This window comes from Artemia sp. Qi Xiang Cuo, chromosome 20 (assembly GCF_049724085.1).
Source record: "Artemia sp. Qi Xiang Cuo chromosome 20, ASM4972408v1, whole genome shotgun sequence".
In the NCBI taxonomy this organism is placed as follows: Eukaryota; Metazoa; Arthropoda; class Branchiopoda; order Anostraca; family Artemiidae; genus Artemia; species Artemia sp. Qi Xiang Cuo.
This window is the reverse complement of record NC_142813.1, coordinates 17,868,727-17,894,325: the sequence shown is the minus strand read 5'-3', so window position 1 is coordinate 17,894,325 and position 25,599 is coordinate 17,868,727. Positions and strand designations below refer to the sequence as shown.

Sequence of the window (25,599 nt, the reverse complement as noted above, 5' to 3'; positions counted from 1 at the left end):
CTATATACCAATTCAGGGTATTTTTGACATAACACCTTTAAATTAGGTGTTGTTTTCTTAGACCACACTGCCGTTCTAAGACAAACAAATAAACTTTCAAATAGGGATAAATCTATTTATTTAGACAGTGAAAAAACAGAACAAAAGTCCAGATATTTTGGTCACATATGCAGCAAATGTTGAATGTAGAGGTAATGAGACCAACCCAGTTAACATCTATAAACTTAACATTTGGTTTGCAATTAGAAGACACAGAAGGCTTTACCACTTTCATTGGAAATTTGTTTTACATTTGGGCAAGATTAAAGAAGAAAATTTACATCAAGAACTTTGAATGAACTTCTTCAATGAACTTTCTCTGAAAATAATCCAGTGAATAATCTGGAAGTTCATTATTTTGTGAATGACCCAAAAAGTTATTTATTTTGTTGCATATAAATATGTTGGTTTCAATTTTATTATTTTAATATTTCTACTGAAGACGTTTGCTGTATATGTGACCAAAATATCTGGACTTTTGTACCTGTTTTTTCACTGTCTAAATAAATGGATTTATCCCCATTTGAAAGTTTATTTGTTTGTCCAATTCAGGGTATATATTTGCACATTAGGGGGGGGGGGGCAATTTATATTTCTGTTGTAAATGGGAGGTAAGTTTAAACTTTAATTTCACCCCCCAAATGTGCAAATATATACCCTGAATTGGTATATATGGGCTAAGGGTGGGGGTAAAATTCATTTCCAACAAAAATGATTATTATATTTAGAAAGAGCATAAAAAAGGCATTGAGTGGTATGTTCACTTTATTTGTAAGTCAATAATATAATTTGGTAAAAATTCACCATAAAATTACCTCAATCCCCCTTATGTGCAAATATATACCCTGAATTGGTATAAATAGGGGTGGGGGCTAAAATTCATTTCCAACAAAAACGATTATTATATTAGTAAAGAGCATAAAAAAGGCATCAAGTGGTATATTCATGTTAGTCATAACTCAATAATATGATTTGGTAAATATTTACCCAGTTTTTTTGTACTTCATTTAAGCTGATGGTCTATTTTTCAAGGTTCACTTTTATAACACAGAGATTTTTAAAGGTCAGGGCTCTCTAGAGGGAAAGGAGTAGAGATGGGTACTTCAAAATACCTTCCCAGGACATGCTTTAGTCTGAAAACCCATTCCTGAAAGTTTCATTTTCCTATCCTAACCCCTTTCCAATATAGCAAAATGTAGCTAAACTAGAATTGTACCAAAAATGTGTATTCCATTGAATATAAAAGTAACAATAAAACCATGCTAATGGGCAGAAATCAGATAGGCCAAATAAATAAGAGCCCCTTGGCAAATGATACAAATAAGTGTTTTAGAATTTGTATGGTAATTTCCTAAATTTTATAGTTTTTCCTTATTGAGAGTCAACCTATAAGTATTTATCCTTACTTTATAATATGCAGCACATTTCTATTAATCACATTAGCCCTATTATTCCATTGGTAAATATCTATCCTTCCATTCCTTTCATTAGCAATAGTCCAGATGTACCACTCTGTATTTTAAATCACCTTGCCAAACAAAATAAGGAATAATCCTATAGATTTGCTGGTCACTGATGATGAGAAGCCAATGAATCAATGGCATCCTATTCATTCTTCCATGGTTTGGTGGATCAAGTTGTCAGAAGCAATCTCAAATGCATCTACAGAGAGGGAAGGAACAGCTGTCTCAGTGAGATTGTTCTGATAGTCTACAGCTCTATCAGAGAAGAATTGGTTTTGGACTCTGGTATATGCTCTGTTTTGGGATATCTTCTTACTCTGTCCTGAAGGTTTCATCAAGCTGCAAGGGCTTTTGACAGGAAGAGCTGACAATAAAAAGCTTGTAAGTCACTATGACATCACCACTCTAATGTCTACAAGTTTTGGAAGCTTTAGCTTATTCAGTTGAGATGTATAGCCAGTACTCTTACATTTATCAACAGCTTTTGTCATCTGTTTATAGACAGATTCTATTTTCTGCTGGTCACCATTGTTCAAGGATGTGGCAAAACACATCCCAAAATCAAATAATGATTACATAACACCCTTGTAGAGCTTGGCCATAATTTTGGGTGATATTCTATGTACTGTGCACTTAATTACCCTAAGGTTCTGGAACACATTGGAAGCTGGTGTTTATGCATGATTGTGGAATTCCAATTCCTCATTAGTAACAATTGGCAAATCTCTATCACCTTCTGAAGAGGCAATTAATTGATGTCATCCCCTCTAATCATAGGTACTACAATCTTTCATTGTTCAAAATTTCATCTTTCAAAATTATCTAAATAATCTGCTATTCAAAAAAAGAACAGTTCTTGGAAGAACAGAAAATATCAACTGGGGAAGATAATTAAGATCCTTAAATAGTTAGTTTAATTTTTTTTTTTTCATCTCAATGCAGCAATCATAAGACCCAGCTTAGCCTTTCCAACTAGATACATAATATGTATCTTAAGAATCTAAAAATAATACCCAATTTGAGCAATAAAAGGTAATCTTAGTGCAGGTGTGAAAAAAAACTGGATGGGCTCCCCACGGGGAGATTGTGCTGGCTTTTCTGCATTCATATGCCCACAGAGATTAAAAAACAAAAGAACGTATTTAGCTAAACATCACCCCAATAAATCCTGCTCCTGGTGTCAAGTGTACTCTCTTACCCCTAGTAAAATCATTGGTTTCAGTTAAACAAAAAAAAATATCTTGTATTTATTAACTGTACTCCCTCTATTTACATAAACATTGAAAAAATTTATTTCAAAGCTTGATAAATACCTCACAGATCAATTGAAATTACTGTTATATTTATCCTTTTTCAGTTGTTATCATTTAATCTTTTATTAAAGATTTATATTGTTTCACTAATGCTGTTTTTATTCATAGTTCTAATTCTTATGCTATGTCAAATTGTTTATAGGTATTTCTTATATGGACTCTGAGCCCCTCGGTCTGATTCTTGTTGAAAATGGAACAAAGGGAGATCGTTTGTTATTTCGTTTCCCGTTCATGGGTGGTACACAACGAAGTAGTGTCAGTGGTAAGCATGCTTTCTTTCTTTTTCAATGAAATATATCCAAATTTTGATTATTATGTTAATTTAATAATTTTATTCAAATTTAGCAGAATTAATTACAGAATATATTTTCTAAACCTGTTCTTATTTTAATTTGCTTATTTGTATTTTTTTTGCCTATTTTGTCTGCTGTTTTATGTAAGATGATCCTTCAATTTTATTAGATTCCATAGTTGTTGAATATTTTTTCATAAGTTAGTCCCATGCATTTCATTGATTCAGCTTGACTGGTACATCATTTTCAGCTGTATTGATGAGCGTTGTTCAATTCAGAAGAGTTTCTAGCAAGGCCATACCCAGCGGGGGGGATCGGGGGGGTTGAACCCCTCCCGAAATGTTTTTTGACTCGTAAAAACGTAACAAAAATGGATATAAACAAATTTGTATGCGTTTTTTAAAGTTTTTTTTCGTGTACAACCCCTCCACCCCCCTCCCCGCAAAAAAATATGAGTAAAACCCCCTCCGAAAAAAAAAAAATCCTGGATACTGCCTTGGTTTCTAGTCATTTTGGCAAACAACAATTTTCAGATTGGAAAAAAACCTTTCTGGGTTTTACAAGATTTTTTACTATGTTGTTGTTTTCCTCCATGTTCAATTGTCAATTCAAGTTTATTTGTCTTACTGTTGATCAATGTTTTTTGATGCAAAATTAAAAATGAGTATCATTTTTTTTATTTAAGTAATTAATATAATTAAAAGTGTTACCTGTTTATATGTGTTTCTATATTTTCATTTTATTTATCTACTAGCCGAAAAGCTAGTGTGATGAGCAGCAGAAACCCTCTTTTAAGCACCAGAAACCAAATGACTCTGATTCTACAATGGAGAAGCTCTGACTCGATGTTATTAAATATATTTTCAACTGAAAATAAGGAGCAACATTAAAACTTAAAACAAACACGAATTATTCTGTATGTGAGGGGGGCTGTCCCTTTCCCCAACCCTCACACTGAAGTCTTCTTACACTAAAGTCTTCAAGTTGTTTAAAAATGCTTCTCATTCAAACTCAACGGTCCTTCTGTTGAGTAGTCTTTCTTAAAGAATCAGGATGGAAATTCAAACTTTAGCGTAAAGAGTGACAGCTTAGGAAGGGGCATCCCCCCTCATATACATAATAATTTCTGTTCGTTTTAGGTTTTTATGTTGCTTCTTGCTTTCAGTTAAAAAAATTTGTTTTAACAGAAATTACAATAAATAACCGAGTCAAACTCAAAACGAGCAGAAATTAACATGAGTAGGGCTCAAAACCCTTATGCCTTCCCAGGGCCAGAACATAATTTGCACTTTACGAAAAAAATATAAATGTTTTTACTTTTATAACTTTTATAAATCAAATAATATTAACATTTTGATTGCTAAATATCAGTATATGTATATTAAACTGACAATGCACATTCATTTGTATTTTTTTCAGTAAAGTGCAAATATAAAAGTTTCACTTTACTAAAGTAAAGTGAAACCTTTAATGCATACCAGTTCTGATGTAATATTCCAAAGTTTGCTTATTATTGCGATTGGAGTGTTGTCTTGTTTGATATAACTTCAGTTTCATCAAATTCGCTGTTCAAGCAACTGGCATTACATATGGTTATGTTAGGCAACTTATGCATAGCTGAAAAGTGCATAGGACAAAGAGTGGTTTGTTATGGGTCATAATGAATGACTGATTCGGTACATCAAGGAGTGAGCAAAGGCAGCATCATATGAGCAGAAAAACAATGCACTGATACTAGGCACTTTGGACTACGCGGCTGATAGTATTTCTATTAGTTGAGATAAGTACTAGTACTTTTGTCCTTAGTTTAATTCTACCTCCACTTCTTCCTTGGTGAGTGCGCTTAATATTTCTTGCATCTGTGAAAAACCACCTGAGCACACTCTTTGGAAGTCCCAATTCCAACATGATGCAACAGCAAGAGCATGTAACAAAAAAAATCGTATAGAGACATATGAATCAAAATACGTACGTTTACCTTACTTTACCTAAATAATTTACGAAAAACTTTCCAAAAGAAAGGTTTCCAAACAAAAGTAAAGAGCCGCATCAAAAACTAAGACAAGCAGAAATATAGTAATATACTAATTTGAACTTAAACGAGCATTGGTATTTTGAGAAATATGTTTTTTCATTTGTCATTTTATCAATAATAACACCAACAAAAATATAATTACTAGTCTAATTTTATTAGTCTAATTTTTAAAATTAATTATTAAAAAGAGTTATTTTGCTCTCCTAAAAAAAAAACACGTTACGAATCAATGAAAACAAGTTTCTTTACTTTTTAGTTTTGATAGGAATACTCTTGATGTTGAAATTTTAATTGAGATGTCTAAATTTGCAAAAATTTTTGCCGAAATTTTAGAGCAGATCAGCGTAAAAAATGTAATTTTTTACCTTCTTCCGAAAGTCACAATTCAATATTGACTTGTCCCCTTCCCAGCACTCCCTGATAGTTTCAACTTGATCCCACTAGAAATTCACGAGATATTGCTGATAATAATTTGAGAACTTGGGTGCGTATAACGTTTTTAGATTTGCGTAGTGACATCTGTCGTTTCCAAACTATACCCTTGGAAAACTTGGCCAAGCGAACAATACCTATGAGCTTCTAGCTGAACGGAAATTCTAGTCTAAACATGACGGACTTTTCTACTAAAACCTGTCTGTGAAAAAGGTGTAATTTATATAATTTAGGGCCATTGCCCCTAAGGCTGTGTAGGTTATGTTGATCGCAAAGGTCCATATATTTGGTGGGTGGAGTTTACTCCCCCTGAGAAATAACCGCCCCCCATGGAAAACACCCCTTTGGAAAATACTGTCCCTTTAGACTTAAAAAAAGAGGTAGAACTCTCAATTTTTGATCTAGTGAAGAAACTCCAATTTTTTTGTGACCATGAGGTGGGGGTGTAGATGAGGTGTCATTTTGGGGTTAATTTTACTCTTTATTTTCATAGTAACAGCGTAGACCAGAATTATTCCCAGAAATCATAAGAGACTAGATATCAATTTTAGATTTTTGATGCACTTTTAAAGTTTCTTTTGTACCCCCCCACCCAGAAAAAATACCCCCCCCCCTCCACCCCCGAACAAAATCCTGGTTAGGGCCCTGGGGATTATGTATCAATTTCTACCTCACCCTCCCCTCGTCTGGCCTTCAGAACTAATTCTGTATTTATCTGATGGCTAAATGAGAGCGGGATGTTTTGGCATCCCTTTGATTTATTTCCCTCCCTCGGTCCCTAGAAAAAAATCAGAGAATCCCATTTTTGAAGTTTAAGGGCCTTTTTAAGTTTTGTAATTTGTCCGTTACTTACAAATAGTGTTTGTTATTGGGAAACATACGGACATTTTTCGCGGGGGAGTTCTCTGCAGGAAGGGGGGGGTGTCTGGGGAACTCTCAGCGGGGAGAAAGTTTTTGGGAATAATTTCGTTTCAGTCGGGATAAAATTATCTGGCAAGATTTTTCCGTGGAAAAATGTTAGCTTTCCTTTGAAAGTATAGTTGGCTTTGGGAACCAACAAATTATTATTGTTTTGAGTTTTTACGGACAAAAGCCTTGACAAATTCTATGAGTTAGTTTTTCTAATATTACAGGAGTAAAACTAACACAAATCACTATTAATGAATAAATGAAACCAAAAATGAACAGAAATTACAGTAGATATTTTAAGCAAACTCAAAACGAGTAAAAATTAACAGGAGTAGATTTGATAACCCCCAAGCCTTCTAAAAACCAGAACTTAATTTGCACTTTACTAAAAAAAAAAAAATAACCGTGGATTGTGAGTTTAATATTGATGCCATATCTTATTAGCTTAATCTTGATGATTTTTCATCTGCATTTTTTCTTCTTCTTCTTTTTTAATTTGGCGCCTGCTACAACCAAAAATTGCAGAACTTCATTTGGAAGTCTTTTCAACAAAATTTTAATTTCAGATTTTTTCTAAATTTTAAGGTACTTATGATATGTTAATTCCTCTTTTTCACTTTCCTTAGCACTTCTAAACTAAAAAAGAAAAAACAAACAAAACAACTCAATTAAAATTCTCAAATTTTGAAAAGTCTATTTTTCGTGGGGGGGGGGGGGTATACTTGAAGGTGCTAAACGCCTAGAACCATTAGTTTGACCTTTGGACGTTTCTGACCAAAGTGACTATCCCAAATTTTGATCCGATGTCACAGGGGCTTCAGAGGGCTGGGTAACAGGGAAGGAAAACAGGGAGGAATCTCTTCACCTTCCAATTACTTTTGGCCCTTAAAGAGGGCACCAGGTTCCATGTGTGCCCCCCTCCCAAGTTTCTACAGTCACTATTTCTATAAGAAGTGAGCAAGTAAAAAAGAGTTGGCCCTTTGTGTTGTCTATCTGTCAATAATTCTTCAGACATTCAGGTCCCCATAGCCTAAGGACTTAAGGCATTAAATTACAAGCGGATCGTAAAAAAGTCCCATTTTTGGGGTGCTATCGAACAGTTTTCCTTTTTTTTTGCAAAATTAGGTTCCTGTTGATTCTAGGACTTATGACGGTAAGTTTCAAACTCATCAAGGATAAACATTTGTCCCATTTCCAGGCACTCCCCCTCCCCTTTACAAAAAAGATCATGTATGAAGTTTTACCCAAAGAACGATCCCTTTAATCCCTCTGGGAGTTGGTGGGGGTAGGAGGCCTGGAAATGGGCCAAAACTTTTCATCTTTGGTCAATGTATTGCCAATTCCTTGAGCAGCAAATATGATAGAAATGAAGTTTTTATCAAGCAAACCAACACTCCAATCGCAATTTTTAGCCAACTTGGCGATACTACATTAGAATGGGCAAGTATTAAAGGCTACGCGAGCTATTTTATCAACAGTCATGATCGTGACTTGAATCGTTGGGGAGCTGGTGTAAGGCTTTGCTCTTGAGGTGATCTGCCATCCAAGCTGTTAAGCATATCCAGTGGCTCTGATCGTGGGATATTGCGGTTATTTTTATGTTTGATAATCGCTTCTGTCTAATATCCCGATAGCGCTAGAAACAGAAAGGAATTGTTGTAAACGAAATACACCAAAAATATCTTCTCTCCTACCCTTTTTATTGCTTGGGAGTTCAAATAAATAAGCTTTAGATTTTAAATCTCTTTTACCTACAGCGATTTGTCGCAAAACTAACCCGTCGGGGGGGGGGGGCAGTACTATTTTAATAATTAAACCTGATTTTTTTAAACCTTGCAGACAACTATTTTGAACCGTGTTCCTAGAACTCCCTCAGAACTCTGCCAGTCTTTTATTCTCGGGGAAGTTATCTCCGCAATCCAGACACCCAGAAGAGTCAAACCAAGTAACAACCTTTGGCACAAGACTCGATGTCTGCATTCAGTTGCTCAATCGGTAACAATGACTTTGAGAACATTCGTTTTGAACCGGATATCAACGTCGAAGTCGGTAAAATAAATAGTCTACTTCAGGAGAACTCTCAAAATTTTCAGCGAAAAAAGTGATTGCTGCCAGTGATGCTGATAAAAACTGGATTGACAGTGACCTAAAGGTCTAATAAAGACTCGTCTACCGATTTCGCAGTTGTTATGAAATTATTTCTTTGGCTAATTGGCCCAACCTTATTGTTAAACTGAATAAATGGGGGTAAAGACAGTACGTGAGGGATAGAATCACGCCTTTTCTTACCACAGGGCACAGATCCAGAAAATGACTTTCCTCCGTAAAAAACTTACTGGCTTTCGATGCTGTGAAGATGTCTTCTTGTTGAGGTTGGAAGGTGGTGTGGAGGTTTCTCGAATCATTGTGATAGGTGTACTCGAGGTTTTTTCTCAGTCTGTCTCCATGACGGAATTTCTATCGTTTGATTTGCTTTGTCGACTCGGTAAAATCGACTTCTGAATAGCTGATGTATTAGTCTTGCATTTAATGTTAAATTTGCAAGTTTTTGGTTGATAATTTGTGCTCTAAGAGTGAACTGAGAAATGTCCAATTTTCTTAAGTATTTTTTTCGTTGTGGTTCAATATCTGTACTATTTCAGAAATGAAGAGAAAGAATCCCTACAGTTTTCTGGTTCCTGAAGATACAGCTATATCGAAGCATATGGTAATGCTTGGAACAGATTTTTCTAATTATTCTAGCAAGGTAAGAATTACAGAGCAATAATTGAAAAACGTGGCTTCAAACAATTTTTGTTGCAAGTCAAACAACGTCATCTACTTAGTGTATTAGATAAGACGAAAAAAACATGTAGGAGAAGTAGTCTTGGTCAAGCAAGCCAGTAGGAGGTGTCACAAAATGTTTAATAAGTAGTTCACTTGATTGAACCTTAACAAGGAACAAAAAATCAGCTTAGATTCATAACGAAAGATGGTCATAGCTGTGATCAAAATAATTCATTTCTTGTCCTAAAAATGTCGTCTGGTGCCCTGCACAGAGGTCCCAAATCCCCACTTGATTTCTTGAGGCGTTAACACTGTTAAAATAATATTCAAAAAATTTTTGCTAAAGACAGTGTAATGTTACCTTGAAGAATTAAAAAGGATAGATGATTTTATAAAGCAGGAACTTGGCTGTGAACAGCTTGTGCTGGTCAATGGTACTGTTGGTAAAATATAATATCCCTATTAAAACCTCTACAATTGGCAGCATTGCCACTGACTTGAGTTTAAATTCTTATTTTAAGTTAAAGACGACTGGAAGGGGGTCCTAAGCCTGTAAAAGCAGTTGCTCGGCCTAGAAAAAAAATACTCTTCACCTTTTCTTAAAAAAAAAATAAAATGTAGCCGACTGTTTCTCTTTCCTGTTTTAACACACCTGCGAAATATTTCTTTTGTCTCTCTTTATTTATGCCATTGGTTTATATAATGAGTATAGTGCATGCTGAAAGTGATTACTGGGTACTGTCTCCAAAATTAGTGAACGAATTTCCTACTTCAAAACAGGGGACAACTTGTATTCCCCGGGAAGGGATTAATATTTGAATGTTATATCTACCTCAAGAACAAGGCAAACCATTGAATTTGAAATTGATTTTGACTACCTGGATGAAGGATTTTTTGGAGGGACACATCTCTGCTTTTGGACAACTTATCATATTTTGGGACTAGGGATATAGCGAGACAGGAAAATAGAAACCAATCAAATGAATTCTCCTCTCCGTGCGGTTGACCGCTTAATTCCAAAGGAATCTCTTTCTGGTTTAACAGGACGTCATCCTCAGAGCTACCTACGAAGTAAATTTAGGCAAAATATTCAAAAAATTCAAGCATTGACTAATTATACGAAGCAAGAATGCTTGCAGTCAAGAGGCGTTATAGAAAATCAACAACAATAGCTTTCATTTAAATTAGTATATCTTTATGGTATTTTTATGTTTAAAAAATCGATTGAGTGATGTTTAAGTTTTTTTTAATGCCATGGTTATCACCAGGTTAGTCAGGGTCCCTAGCCCCAGTGTGCTTAAATCATTTCCTAACGTTTCTTTCATTATAGCCTTAAACATAACACACTTTGATCTCGAGGTAATCATCAGATTTAAAATTAGTGAGCCTTTGAAAATAGCAAAGGTCAAAAGGGATTCTTTTTTACATAATTTAATAAACATTTAAGATTATTCATTTATTTTTCAATGTTTTTTTTTAATGAATTCTTCACTGTTACTTTTTTATACCTATTGTGAACTTTTTTTATGGGGGGGGGGGTCTGAGGGAGGTCACGAATCGTTTCCTTTTTTTAAGTGTTGAACTGTTGGTGTAACTTTATGTGTTTATTTTTTATACTCCTCAGTTTTGCGGAATATATATATTTAAGAAGAAGAATTATCAAACAGCTTTTTGTTTGATAAGGCATGCAGTCTCTCAAACTGGTACCTCAAGTTATTTTTCGACAAAACCTCTTGCAAATAATTAGCACTGTTCTTTAACTTTTAGGAGCACCCCCTTTTCTGAACCCCTTTTGACTTTTGCTTTTTAGCCATTACTTTAGCTACCCATTGGGTACTTTAGTACCCAAATCTTTTTGGGTAAAACCACCTAGTATATCCAAATTATCTTCTTTAACTAGGTTAGGAGTGTTTTGCATTTTGTATCATATTCTCCCACAACCTGTACTGTGTTGCTTAGAACTAAATCCATCAAAATAATCCACATTCAAGCTAACTACTAGCCGCTCTTCCAACCTTAAAAGCAAGCAATGTTGCTCTCGAACATAGCACTCATCATTTATAAGAACTTATGTGGTATCTACATCTACATCTGAAACAAATGACTCCATAGTCTACAAAATCAAAACCAAGAGAGTGTGATAATTTAAAAACTTTTCTACTCTTTTTCTTAGGAGTAAATATTTGTGTTAACTTATCGCCTATTCATAAAACCATACTAAAACAAAGCTGTTATTTAAAACTTACATCGGATTCAAAATCAAAAAACCAAAACCAAGGCTATCTGAAAAAATCTTTGGCCAATTTTGGGGGAAAAGGGGTGGGGAGGAGGCCTAGTTGCCCTCCAATCTTTCTGGTCACTTAAAAAGGGCACTAAAACTTTTAACTTCGATTTGAATGAGCCTTTTCACAATATTATAGGAACACTGGGTCGATATGATTGTCCCTTGGAAAAAACAACTAAAAAAAACAACAAAAAAACAAAAAAAAACACGCATCCATGATCTTTCTTCTGGCAAAAAATACAAAATTCCACATTTTTTGCAGATAGAAGCTTGAAACCTCAACAATAAGGTTCTCTGATTTTGCCAATTTATCTATACACAAATTTAATTCAAAACAATGTTGGAAATCAGAACAGCTTCTTTTTCCCATTCAATTGTTTCCTTTTCACATATGTACTCCTCAAGGTAAATATTTGTGTCAACTTATCGCCTATTCATAAAACCATGCTGTTTTTATTGTTGTTTTTCTTTTTTCGAAACATTATCTGTAGCAACTTAATCAGTATTATCAATTAAGCAATTACAGTTCAGTTAAACTTAGGTTTGTAGTTAGTTTTATTGTGTATATGTTACGTTGACTGTCCGAAATCTAGTTAATGTCGACATTCACCGGTAAGTGTTCGAAATTCCTTTTTCTCTGCTTCGATTCAATTAACTTTGTGAGTCAGCTTTTTCAGTCTTATGCAACCTGTGATGGTAAGAGGTAAAGTAGGGTTAGGTTAGTTTATTTTAGTTTAGACTAAGTTAGGTTAAGTTAGATTAGGTTAGGTTAAATTTGGTTCTAAATATCAGAAATGGGTTAAAAACCTAATTTAAGCTAGCCTAAACCAACCTAACCTCGTCTAACCAAACATAATCTAACCTAAACTCCCATCATCAAACTTTGCATTACATTGAAAAAATTGACTGGCAACGGTGACTAAATCCAAGGAAAAGAAAAAGGTATTTTGGACATTCATCGGTGAATGTCGACATTAACCAATTTGCGGACATTCATCGTAACATATATACTACAAAATAAATATATAATAAACAGTTGCATTTTTCTCTTTTTAAGAAATCTTTCCATTATTTTTATCATCGCTGATGATATGAGAATTGTATTCTCATATTGATAAATTTGGGCCTTCTTTCATCCATGTTTTGCGAGGAATGATTCAAGAAGGGATGTTCTCACCCAGTACATATGCAATGTGAATTTCTGATATTTTAGATTAGATTAGATCTAATTATTTAATTGGGCTTGCGGATGCTTCTTATTTATCTTGTGCAGATGATATTTTTCTTCATTGAAAAAAAAAGAAAAATCTTTCAGCCATTTTTTACGAAATTTTCCTCCTCTTTCTAAGATGATTATTCATATTAATATTGAAAAATTGGTTAGTTTTCAACACGGTGACTTTGTCTGATGTTCCTATATATTCACATTCTGACTTTAGTAATACCGTGAATTAGGTGGTGAAAAATAATCATTTTTCATGGTATTTTTCAGCCAATAAGAAAATTATATGAAAAACTTGATTGGCATAAACTGGCGCTTACTAAATCTCGGTATTAGTAAAATCTAATTGTGAATAGACATTATGATGTGTCATGGTTCTATGCCTTTTGTCACTTCTGTTCGATGGTTAGGTAATAATGCTAAAAATGGAATTTACAACCTACGACATTGCATTGTCTGTGAAGTTAAAAATAAAGTTCAACTTAACTGTGCTAAAAATTTCCCTAATCTTATCAACTATAATAGGCTATATTCTATATTCTTGGTAGGCTATATTCTACTTTTTGTGATCATTCTGTTCTCCACATCTCTGGCCTTTATTCCCTTTTAAGAATGAATGATGTTAAGGAAACCCGTAGATTTCATTTCAGATGCTAGAAATTTTTACTTAATTTACTTGATAAATTTTACAACAGCTAAATTATTCATAAAAATGATATTTCAGACGTAACAGCGAATTTGACAACCCTGGACTGAAATTTGTCAGTTTCAGACTTTTTTTTCGCCACATCATGATTTAAGCTTAGTGTCTATTAAACTGTTGTTTAGTTTTATATTGTTGTTCGGTTTCGTTTCTGGTTCTGGTTTTTAATATTCGACGAGTGTCATATATTTTCTATGATCTGTGTGACAAATCAACTAATATTAACATTTTTGCAATTAATACTGAAGCCTGTCGGACGGTGGACATGAAAAAGAACCCAGTAGTAGTAGCTTAATGATTTATTGTAGATTAAAGACTTATTTAGTAAATGAATCAGCAACATACCATAAGTTAAGCCTGTGCGGGCTTGTTGTAAAAACAATAATAACACCAAAAAAAAGAGAAAAATAACAAAAAGCAAAATCAAAAATTTATTAAAGGGATTTGTTTAACTATTCTAAAAAAAAATAATAATTGAAACTTGAAAACATGTAGCAGTTTTTACAGAAGCAACCAAACACGAACGAAATATTATACTTCGTAATCCGGAACAACAACAAAAAATCCCCTTTTCCCTGATTATTTTTGAATATTTGAAAACCTGTACCGTAGATAGAACAATCAAATGTAATGTGAAAATAAATGTTAAAGGTGCTAACCCCATCCCTTTTAAGATACTTAAGTCACGAAAACATGGAAGGGGGGGGGGGCTATGTTTTTCAAAAAGAAGCGGGCTGGGAAATATTACTGTTTGTCAATGAAAATACTATAAAAATCTAATTTTGAATGAGAATACCAAAAAATTAGTTTTTTAAAATCTAGGGGAGATTTAGGGGATGGTGCAATTGCCCCTCTGTCCCAAACATATGGCTTTCTTCTCTTTTAATCTGTTTCAAAGGTATACTTATCCAGCAGCTCCATACGTAACTTGGACCTAAATTAAACCATAATGGTTAAATCCTCCGTTCTTAGACTCTATAGTAATATATTGTGAATAGCCGCTCTATAAGTAACTGAGAAGGCGACAACATTCTTACTCGTTTTATTCCGAGCATTGTGGTGATAAAAGTCAGTTCTCTGATAAAATCAATCTATAAACGTAGATAATTTCGGAGACCACACTGCCTTTCCATGACGATAAAATAAAAGTTCAAAATAGGGATAAAATCCTTTTTAATAGACAGTGTATTATAAATTTCATAAAAAATACCAGATATTTCGGTCACATATGCAGTGACCGTCATCAGTAGTAAAACTGATGACTAAAAAAGTTTTACTACTGATGACGGTCCCTGCATATGTGACCGAAATATCTGGTATTTTTTGTGAAATTTATTATACATTGTCTATTAAAAATGATTTTATCCCTATTTTGAACTTTTATTTTATCGTCAATCTATAAAGTAATTTAGAAAGCCTCCATTAAATATTTACACATTGAAACCAGCTTGTAATAATCACGTAAACAAGCTGTCGAATTGATATTAATTTCTCTGTTCACTCACCTAAGAGGCTCTTGATTCCCTATCCTGCCAACACATCTAATGGCGTTGTAATGTAGTAAAAGAATAGAATGAATTATTGAAAGGAAATTCCCTAGCCATGGTAACGAACCTTACAAAATGGGCATTTATCTAAACAAAAAAAATTACTTTAAAAATTATAAAGTATAACTTACTAATTAGCTGATAATCCCTAAATCGCGCGATAATATTTTAATAAGGCCCTTAAAAATCAATTGATAAAGTTTCATCAATATTATATTTAACATTTACAATTAGATATTGACTATTTCATTTATGAAACTCATACAATAAACGTTCAACAAAACAACCACCAAGGGAAGGCACAATGCGCCTGATATCAGACGGCTGCAACCTTTGGACTCTCATCCAATTACTGAATGAATTAAAAACAAAAAATTCTCTCTCTCATCATACTTTTTCAAAATAAAGAAAAAAAAATCAATAAATTAAATTTCCCCCCCCCTCCAAAAAAAATTGATTCAATTTCAATAAAGAAAAAAAATGAATGCACTACATTTCCTTATACTTTTTTTTTTTTTAAATACTTCTTCAATTTCTTTTTAAACATACCAATGCGTTCAGCCTCCCTGATGCAAGTTGGTAAACCATTTCAAATATCCAGAGCTAAATAACGGATTATGAAGCCGGCACGTACGACGTCTCGATCCTCGACTACAAAATTGTCTACATTCCTCGTTTCATATGCATGGAGGGTACTATTAACATGAAGGAACTGACTAAAAAACTGAAGGGCATACATTATTCCAAAATTGATAGGCGCAAATTACAGCTTGCTAGTCTCGAGTCTGTTCAAAATAAACACTCTTAATCGCTTAAAACAAGACACAATGTCGTTTTAATTTTCCATATAATTATCCGATAAACGAACGGTTTTTTTTTTGTAAAATTTGTTCTCCAATGAAATTCAAATAAAATTTACTTGACCAAATGACACAACCATAATAAATGTACAGGTGCACTATTGCATTTTATAAAATTAAAAGGGCTGAAAGTGGTAAAATGTTTTTGAATTTAAGTACTCCTCACTCCTAAGCCTCTTGCAACTTTTGCTGCAACTAGGTCACTGTGCTGCTTCCAAGATAAATTGCAATCAAGGGAAAAACAAAGCTAATGTACTGATTTCACTTGAGACAAAGTTTTAAATTAAAAAACACTTTATATCTATATCTAATGGACTTCCAACTTTACTATATACAGTAAAATATGTGTTCTCCATAATTACTGATAAAAGACTTAAATTTGTAAATATATAAAATGAATTCAAAACCCTATTAGCTTCTGTATGTAAATCCTCTTTTATCCATCAGGAACAATCATAGCAGTGTCATCCGCAAAGGATGTAAGGAAACAATCTGGCAGATAAAATTTCATAGTATCAACGTAAGCTACAGGTAAAAGTGGTCCTAAAACAGATCCCTGAGGAATACAGCAAATAGCTTCAAAAGGAGACGACACAACGCTATTAATAACAACCTGAATAGACCTACTGCACAAATAGCTTTTAAACCAATTCAAGCAAGCGCCCTTCACACCAAGGCGTTTTAAACGTTTAGTTAAAATTTTAAAATCAAATATCCAAAGCCCTTCGGAAATCAACGAAAACGGTCAGAGGAATTTCATCATGGTCGAAGCACATATTCACAGCATAACTAATGTGATATACAACATGTGACTTCAAATGGCCTTGTCTAAAACCATATTGTGTTTCACTTAGTAAGACCAGCATTCGTGAGTTAAACATACAACCTTTTATGTGTAATCTTCCCTTAAATTTTCGACAAGGGTTTGAGTTCACAAACACTTCCTCTATAGTCGGCGAATTCCTGATCCGAAAAATCTATATTGGAGTTTGACGGCCCTTCAAATTGAATATCCTTCTCAATGCTGTCAAAATACTTACCGAAATGGTCTGCTATTGGAAATTCGTCGTTCAAAATCTTGCCCTGAAGTGAGGTCTCACAGACCTCACTTGTTTAACGATTTTCTTCTCAGTTGTTGTTCTTCTGTAATCCCTTACCCCAAAGAATAATGGCTTGTGGATCGTGAAAAGACAACACAATTTGACATACTTATTCCAGGATGCTTCACCTTGAACCAAGAATATATCTTGTCAATTGCTTATCATTCATTTCGTATCTTTAATGTTTTTGGCGTAGCAGCCTTTGTCTTTAAATAATCATAAAGTACAAATTTGTTCTTTGAAAATATCTGTTTCCATCCTTTTTTGTCTCATAGTGGTTTAAAATCAGCTATAGTTTTCCTAGTTATGATTGGAGTATTGTAAAAATATTGTTGGGAATTTTCAATTACGGTTTGAATTAGGATATTTCAAGTATTAAAACCATATTTTTCATACGTTGGAGAGGCACTGAGCTGATATTAATGTTTTCGAAATCAAATGAAACTATGATTTATCATAGGCAGCGCAATAGTGCTGCATAAGTAAAGAATGGTGTTGGCAAAATGTATTATTTATCTTTTTAACCTGGGCACTTCGTATCGAAGGAGTTGTCGTAGAAACTACAAAATGGGCTCATTCAGTTATAAATTGGAAGGGCTTATACCCTTTTTAATAATTGAAAGTGATTGGAGGGCAACTAACACCCCTTCCACGCCCACCATTTCCCCAAATATATCCAATCAAAATTTTGAGATAGCCTTTTTGTTCGATGCAGTTAAAAGGTCTGGAAATTATGTCTTTGAAGATGACCTTCTCCCCACTTATATGCCCTGGGGGCATATAAAGTTTTTTTATAGAAAGCGTTGTCATAGAAACTTCAAAAAGGGCTCATTTGATTGGAAATGGTAAGGGCTAGTGCCATTTTTTATAGTCGGAAATGATTGAAGGCCGACTAACCCCCTCTCTCACGCCCGCCTTTTCCCAAAACACATCCAATCAAAATTTTTAGAGATAACCATTTCGTTCAACGTTGTTGAAAGGCCCGGAAATTGTGTCTTTGAGGATGACACTCCCCCTGCAGTCCTCAAGGCAAGGGTTGTAAGTTATGCCCTAGGGGCATACTTCAAGAAGGGCTAATGCCTTTTATAATAGTCGAAATTGATTGGAGGGCAGCTAATCCTTCTCTCACGCCCACCATTTCCACAAACACCCGCAATCCAAATTTTGACATAGGCTTTTTTCAACGTAGTTGAAAGGTCCGGAACTTTATCTTTGAGGATGACACTCCCCCCACAACCCTCAGGGTAAGGATTGTAAGTTATACCCTTGGGGCGTATAAGGCTTTTATAGAAAGCTTTGTCGTAAAAACTTTAAAAGGGCTCATTCGATTGAAAATTGAAAGGGCTAGTGCCCTTTATAATAGTCGAAAGTGATTGGAGGGGAAATAACCCCCCTTTCACGCCCACCATTTCCCCAAACACATCCAATCAAAATTTTGAGATTGCCATTTTGTTCAACGTAGTTGAAAATTCCGGAAATTATGTCTTTGAAAATAATAAACTCTACACAATCCTCAGGGCAAGGGTTGTAAGTTATTCCCTGGGGGGCATATAAGGTTTTTATAGAGAGCTTTGTCGTAGAAAATTCACAAAGGGCTCGTTCGATTGAAAATTGAAAGGGCTAGTGCCCTTTTTAATAGTCGAAAGAGCTCGTTTTGAGTTTGACTCTATTATTTATTTTAATTTCTGTTCGTTTTGGGTTTTGTTTATTTATTTATACTGGTTTGTGGTTGTCGTATGCTTGGTAGATTATTTGATTCTGTTTTTGTTCATTTTTGGTTTAATGGAGCTCTTTACTTTTTTTTTGTGGAAAAAATTTTTTGAATTAATTTACAAAAAAAAGAAACAAATTATTATTTGTTTCTTTTAGTTTGAAAAAATAATATTAAAATATCATTGTAAATAGAAATACAAAACTACTTAGTTTGCGTGGGAAGAACTGTTCTTCGTCTCATGGAATCCATTGTTAAAATCTTCTCTTACTGATTTGAACAATAGCAAGCGAGATGTTCTAGTTTATTTGACAGAAATATTTGAGTGGACAGGAATGGGGGAAAATCCCCATTCCGTTTCCCCAGACCGTTTAGTATGTTTTCCCTCCAAAAATGTAAAAATTAACAAAAATAGGAATGTTTAGAATAAAAAAAAATCTTCTTCGCTTTTCTTTTTAACTTTCCTCGCGTCGCCTATGACAAAATATTTTTCCAATCCTGCTTAATGAGTACACGCCCATTACCTGACGTCTTGAGAAATTATGGAACTGTCTTAACTACACAAGGGTTATAATTTTGGAAAATAGTCTTTTTAATTTCGGTTATTTGATTTCTAGGTTTTGTCTCATATATGTGCTGTGAAGTCGGAGCTGTGCGGGAAGAAATTTGAGCTAAAAGTGAGCGAGGTTAGGTTCGTTGGACATCCCATTCTGTTGCCTACGAGTGAAAGACCTACTGGATGCAGGCCAGAAAAAAATATGTCTGGCATGATCTTGTTTAGCATAGTTTTTGCCCTAAGGGTGAGAATAGTTCCGCTGATATTTGTGTATACTAGCATAACACTTTGTAAAAAAAATATTCTTAAATCTGACGAGGGTCCCTGCTGCTAGTCTTAACTGTTAAATTTTAGACAAAAGAGTTTTTTTACGGAAGTAAAGAGCCACGTGTAAACTTTAAATGAGCAAAAATTATAGTGGCGCCAATTACGCTTGTAATATAAAAAAACCCGTAAAATTATAAAATAATTATTTTTTTAATTTTTTGAAATACAGTTATAATTGTAGAAAGTAGCCATTTACTGAAGACACAAAATATATAAAAAAAAAAAAAAAAACGAGTATTCTCTTAATAGAAAACAAATAAATGGTCTAATTGAACATTTGATCGATAACTTTTAACATTCATCCACCAATTATGACTTTCTAAAAGAAAACCTCAAAGCATAACAGTTTTCAGGGAAGTGCCCGATTTAAAGTTCTACAGATATTGGAAAATATAATGAGTCAGTTTATTTAGCTAGTCTTGTAGATATATCTTGTAATCGGAGACGCAATAATTTTTTTCTTTCAAGTTTCAACTTCACTCTTTACTTACGTAAGAAAACCTTTGTTTTGAATGTATTTTTTGCTTTTTTAAAAACTCACAAATAGTTTTTACAAAAAGGCTTTTGTTTAACTTGGGCAATGAAACTGAAGAACTCGACGACATGATTTATTTAAGAAGACAAGACAAAAGTTCTTCTGACACGAAGTAAAACCAAATTTTCTCACTTGATATGTGCAATTTTGTCACGCAAATAAACAGTCTGAGGGGTAGACAAATGATCTAATAAGAGTGCTTTAGTTATAAAGCTTATAAGTCTTTGATTCCATAGTGATTCTAATGGTGCACTTTGGATTTTGATCCACCGCCATTATCGAGGCTTTTCGAGCTCTTCTAAATTTCTGGAAATTTGTTTTCAATATTTACTCTTACTTTTATATGTTTTTCTTGAAAACAGCTCAACACCTTTTTCTGAAAATTGGCACACTAACATTTTTCGGCTTGTGAAGATGATATAGATAAGTCACGAAAGTGGAAAAATTAGTCATTTTTGTCTAATATTTTTTGGTATTTATGACGTCACGCAAAATTGTTCAAGATGATGAATACATCTGAACAGCTCCATCAAAAATGATGTCTGAATGTCTGAGCTGTCTGAACAGCTCAATGGAGAAATGAAGTCATGGGTAATGATGAACGAAAAGTAAGCACAACGAATCCTGCGGATAGAAGACTAGCGATAGCGAGATCACAACGAATCATAAAAGAAAATTATGCACTACCAAATCTGTGATTAAAAGACTAGCGGGAGTAATAATCACAACGAATCGCAAACGAAAATGATGCATAACGAAATCTGTGGTTAGAAGATATGATGTGCATTATCAATCGAATACGAAGTATTCGCAAAGTAATCTAAATTACAATGGAATAAAGGAACACGTTATTTTTGCGCCGCTCAAGAAAGAAGAATGTAAAATTAATTCTGAGATTATCAATCGCCCCCAAGGAGCATGCAAATCTTATAAAAGTTATGATTCTGTGAAGCATAAACAGGAGGGAGGAATTGAATTCACGCCAGAATCGCTCCCTGACTTAAAACTAAAGAACTACACGATAATTCTTAAACGAGTGAAATCTTGAATCGAATAGTCAAATCAAGCTTGAAACGAACAAAAATCACTACAAACAAGAGTTTGGGTATGACCTCCTTCTCTCACTGTAAAAGTTTAAAACCTACTGCGTCATTTGCGCTTTACTGAAAACTATATGTGTCTTGAACAGTCTTAGAAAGTAAAAACATATCAAATTGAATAATTAATGTATAATGATATTAATTGTTGAAAGATCCATCAGTTGAATAATTTATTTTACTGTAATTGTATTTTTATTTTCAATGCTGTAAGAACTGGAAGAGAAAATATTTGTAATATACTTCGTTTTCAGTTAAGCGCCAATGACGCAGTAGGCTTTTGGTTTTTATTTACAGTTAGGAAAGGAGGCAGTATCGAAACACTTGTTTGTAGTGAAACTATATTCGTGTTTAACAACTTTAAAAAGAGCTAATAAATTAAGCTGAATATTTGATGTATAATGATATTAATTGCTGAAAGCTCATCAGTTCAAAATGTTACTATAATTGTAATGTTTGTTTTCAATATTAGGCACAAAAGACAATAATTGTCATAAAATTGGTTTTCAGTAAAGCGCCAATGACGCAGTAGCTTTTAGACGATAAATGTGCTAATGTGTAATTTATATATTTCAGAGGGTAAGTGCAATGGAACACGACTGGTTGCTACTGAAGTATGTAAAAACGTAATTAGACCAAAAATAATTATCGGGTAAAGATCTGGTTAAGAAGTTCAAATTAACCTGGGGTTAGAAGACAAGTGGAAGCACGAATCACATATACAAGCCTGCCGCTTGCAGGGTACCAGGGACCGAGAGAAGCTCGGTCTCCTGGTACTATGTATATACAGCTGGCTTTACCGTCCCTTAAGTTAACACAAAAAGGAAAACACTCAAATTTCTAATTCAACAACTCAATCAAATAAAATAGAAAGAAAAACTTTGATACATTCGACAATCATTTAGCGCTCGTTCCTCTCCTTTTCCGTACAAATAATTTCCTCTATGTTGCATTCAAAATTTAATATATTTTGTAATGTTTTAATAGTCCCAAAATCATTCAAACCATTACTGAACACTATCACTGACTTGACCTCTCCTTACTTGAAAATAAATGTCTTAAATCTAGTAATTTGGGACAAAGGGTGAGGCAAGTCCTCACCACTTCTCCACATATGGCGCATGAGTGAGGATGTTTCACTTGTCTTATCCTCCCTAAATGTTTTCTTTTTTCCCCATGTGCTTCAAAATTAGCTCTCCCTTACATCTATCATTAATTTCCTGGTCTTTACACTGTAATTTCTGAATTTCCTGGCCTTAAAAGTCCCTTTACTAATTTGGCTACATTACCTATCTTCAGTCCTATCTCCGTTCCTTTCACTCCAAACGCCCACAGCCACAGCCATTTAAAATGACTACTGGCCAAGGTAGGACTTTAGACTAAAATGGATCTCACTTGCGAAGCCCAAGGTCTTTCCCTTTTATAGGCAAAGAAGTTCACTATTTTTGCATCATGCATCTTTGACAAGACACATCTTTATCAGAAGTCTGATTTTTTTTTACAAGGGTTGCTCTTTACTTACCGTTCATTAACATAAACGATTTGATAGTTTATCTGTATATGTAGTAGAAATACGCTCAACTGGAAAGGTCACTGGATATCTATTGGAAAATTCTAGAGGTGTATAATTTTTTTTTCGATGCTGTGTCAAAACAGATAGGAGGGGGATACAACTTTTAGTGGAGTTAGTTCTTTAACTTTTAGATACACTTTTACGAAGAAACGCACGCGTCGTAATTTGCCCACTTAAATGACTTTAGTTGAAATTTCAACATATCAGACAATGCTCGAAATTAAGTACCAAGCTAAATTTTTAGTAGTGCTTAACAGGAAGCAGTTTGCCTTTGAACAAGCGAGACATAAGTGTATACAATATAGGTTTTGAGGAGGGCCAGACCCCACCTTATACTGTATAACTCGTGTTCATTTTGAGTTGTGATGTTGCCCTTTATTTTAATTTGAAAAGAACTTTTTTAACTTTAATGCTAACATTGAACCCAAAATTTAGGATAGCCGTAGATGACCATAACTTAGCACCTTTTGTGAAATTTATTTTTGACCCTTCAAAATAATAATACTTCATTTTACAGGCTACAGCAAATCATTCTATAGTCGATTGTTATCACGATCTATCTAAGCGAATTGGAATTGCTATATTATACGAAGAGAAAAGGTGCAATTATCTCACCAAACAATCTAAAAGGATGCTTTCAATACAAGATGAGGTAAAGTAAATAGACAAGTAGGATTCTTTTTGAAGATTATTTTCTTTATTCAATACAGTTCAATAATTTTATTCCAGCCAAATAATAAAAAGTAAATCAAAAAGCTCAATAAACAAAAAAAAATGCAAAAAATTAAGAACAAGCAAAATGCAGCAGAAATAGCCGATCTGGAACCTTTGAGTTTGAGCAGCTTTCTGTACATTGGCAGTAAAAGGCGTAAAAGACGATAATGCCTCAACTAGCTCATTATCTGACGAAAATAGACGCTCGCTCAACGAAAAGTGAAAAGATACGTGTATCCAGTTAAAAGTTGGCAAACAAAAAATCAGCACACATCCCAGTGGTATAACGTAATATAACAGTAACATAACGAGGCAGTTTATGCAAGAAACGTTGGATATCATTGCAAGCTACTTTAAGTTCACTTAAACCATGTATAGTCTGAATACAAAAGACAACCCAAAAATACTGGTGCAGTAATCATGAAAAAAGAGGTTTTTTACCTCAGCGAAGCAATTACAAAGCCAGCAGAGCAGTAGATTTTATCATAAGTACACTGACCTAAAAGAATGGCGAATTGGAGCATTGTCAAGCAAATACTCATTAAAGATTAACCCTAGGTAACGGAACTTTTTCACGAATGCCAGATTATTTCAGCATAGCCAAACAGGCAGAATCATGGGGTATTAAAGAATGTCGTGGGCGAAAACATGTACAAGTCTTGGACAAATTATACAGAACATCATGGCAAGCATCAAAACTTTCAATTTAAATTATTTAATCAAGATTTTTAATGAAAATTACTATTGGTCGAGTTTCATCCTTTACAAGACTGTCGCTACTGCTGTAACCACGATGTAGTAGGACACGCAGCCAATATAACTAGATCATCGGCATAACTGCAATTGCTTATGCAGACTGAGCCAACATGGTATCCAAGGTCATAGCAGCAAGTTTATTATTGACGTTATCATAATAAGCCGTAAAAAAGGAAACAGATAATACGCCACCTGGGCGAACGCCGTTTCCTGTAGAAAAAGATGGACTCAATTCATATTCCCAGTGGATCAGAAATTGCTGTCTTGTAAACCAAAAAAGGGGCTCCCATATAATGCAGAAGGACACAACGATATTGCTTTATATAGAATATAAAGCAATTTCAAATTAATGATATGATGGAATGCTTTATTTATTTTCACCCAAAACGGTAAGTACTCAGTGCGAACTCAGAACTCAAACGGTAAGTTATCTGTATTGATAATTGTTTCTTATTGTGGAAGTCGAAAAAGCAACAGATATTCTAGCAGTTTTGACTTTGTCGACGCTGGTGCAACTGAATAAAATTTTACGGTCACAAAAGCAACAGATGTTCTAGCAGTTTTGACTTTGTCGACGCTGCTGCAACTGAATAAAATTTTACGGTCGCGAAAGCAACAGATGTTCTAGCAGTTTTGACTTTGTCGACGCTGGTGCAACTGAATTAAATTTTACGGTCGCAAAAGCAACAGATGTTCTAGCAGTTTTGACTTTGTCGACGCTGCTGCAACTGAATAAAATTTTACGGTCGCAAAAGCAACAGATGTTCTAGCAGTTTTGACTTTGTCGACGCTGCTGCAACTGAATCAAATTTTACGGTCGCGAAAGCAACAGATGTTCTAGCAGTTTTGACTTTGTCGACGCTGGTGCAACAGAATTAAATTTTACGGTCGCAAAAGCAAAATATGCTCTAGCAGTTTTGACTTTGTCGACGCTGGTGCAACTGAATTAAATTTTACGGTCACAAAAGCAACAGAAGTTCTAGCAGTTTTGACTTTGTCGACGCTGCTGCAACTGAATCAAATTTTACGGTCGCGAAAGCAACAGATGTCCTAGCAGTTTTGACTTTGTCGACGCTGCTGCAACCGAATCAAATTTTACGGTCGCTAAAGCAACAGATGTTCAAGCAGTTTTGACTTTGTCGACGCTGCTGCAACAGAATAAAATTTTACGGTCGCAAAAGCAACAGATGTTCTAACAGTTTTGACTTTGTCGACGCTGGTGCAACTGAATAAAATTTTACAGTCGCAAAAGCAACAGATGTTCTAGCAGTTTTGACTTTGTCGACGCTGGTGCAACTGAATTAAATTTTACGGTCGCAAAAGCAACATCTGCTCTTGCAGTTTTGACTTTGTCAACGCTGCTG

General features: G+C 34.3%; 1 protein-coding gene across 3 annotated transcripts in view; it reads left to right on the top strand.

Moving 5' to 3' along the window:
• Positions 1-983: 983 nt before the first annotated feature.
• The window catches only part of Nprl3 (GATOR complex protein Nprl3), a 61,535-nt gene continuing 36,919 nt past the window's right edge, over positions 984-25,599 (top strand). For 2 of the 3 annotated variants that reach the window (XM_089105748.1, XM_089105747.1), the window contains exons 1-5: positions 984-2,279; positions 2,958-3,077; positions 9,127-9,230; positions 19,295-19,477; positions 23,283-23,417. In XM_089105748.1, coding sequence (XP_088961874.1) covers positions 2,258-2,279; positions 2,958-3,077; positions 9,127-9,230; positions 19,295-19,477; positions 23,283-23,417 — 564 coding nt within the window. In that variant the 5' untranslated portion in view covers positions 984-2,257. The remainder of the gene's footprint in view (positions 2,280-2,957; positions 3,078-9,126; positions 9,231-19,294; positions 19,478-23,282; positions 23,418-25,599) is intronic. The other variant, XM_089105746.1, reaches the window with a different exon arrangement.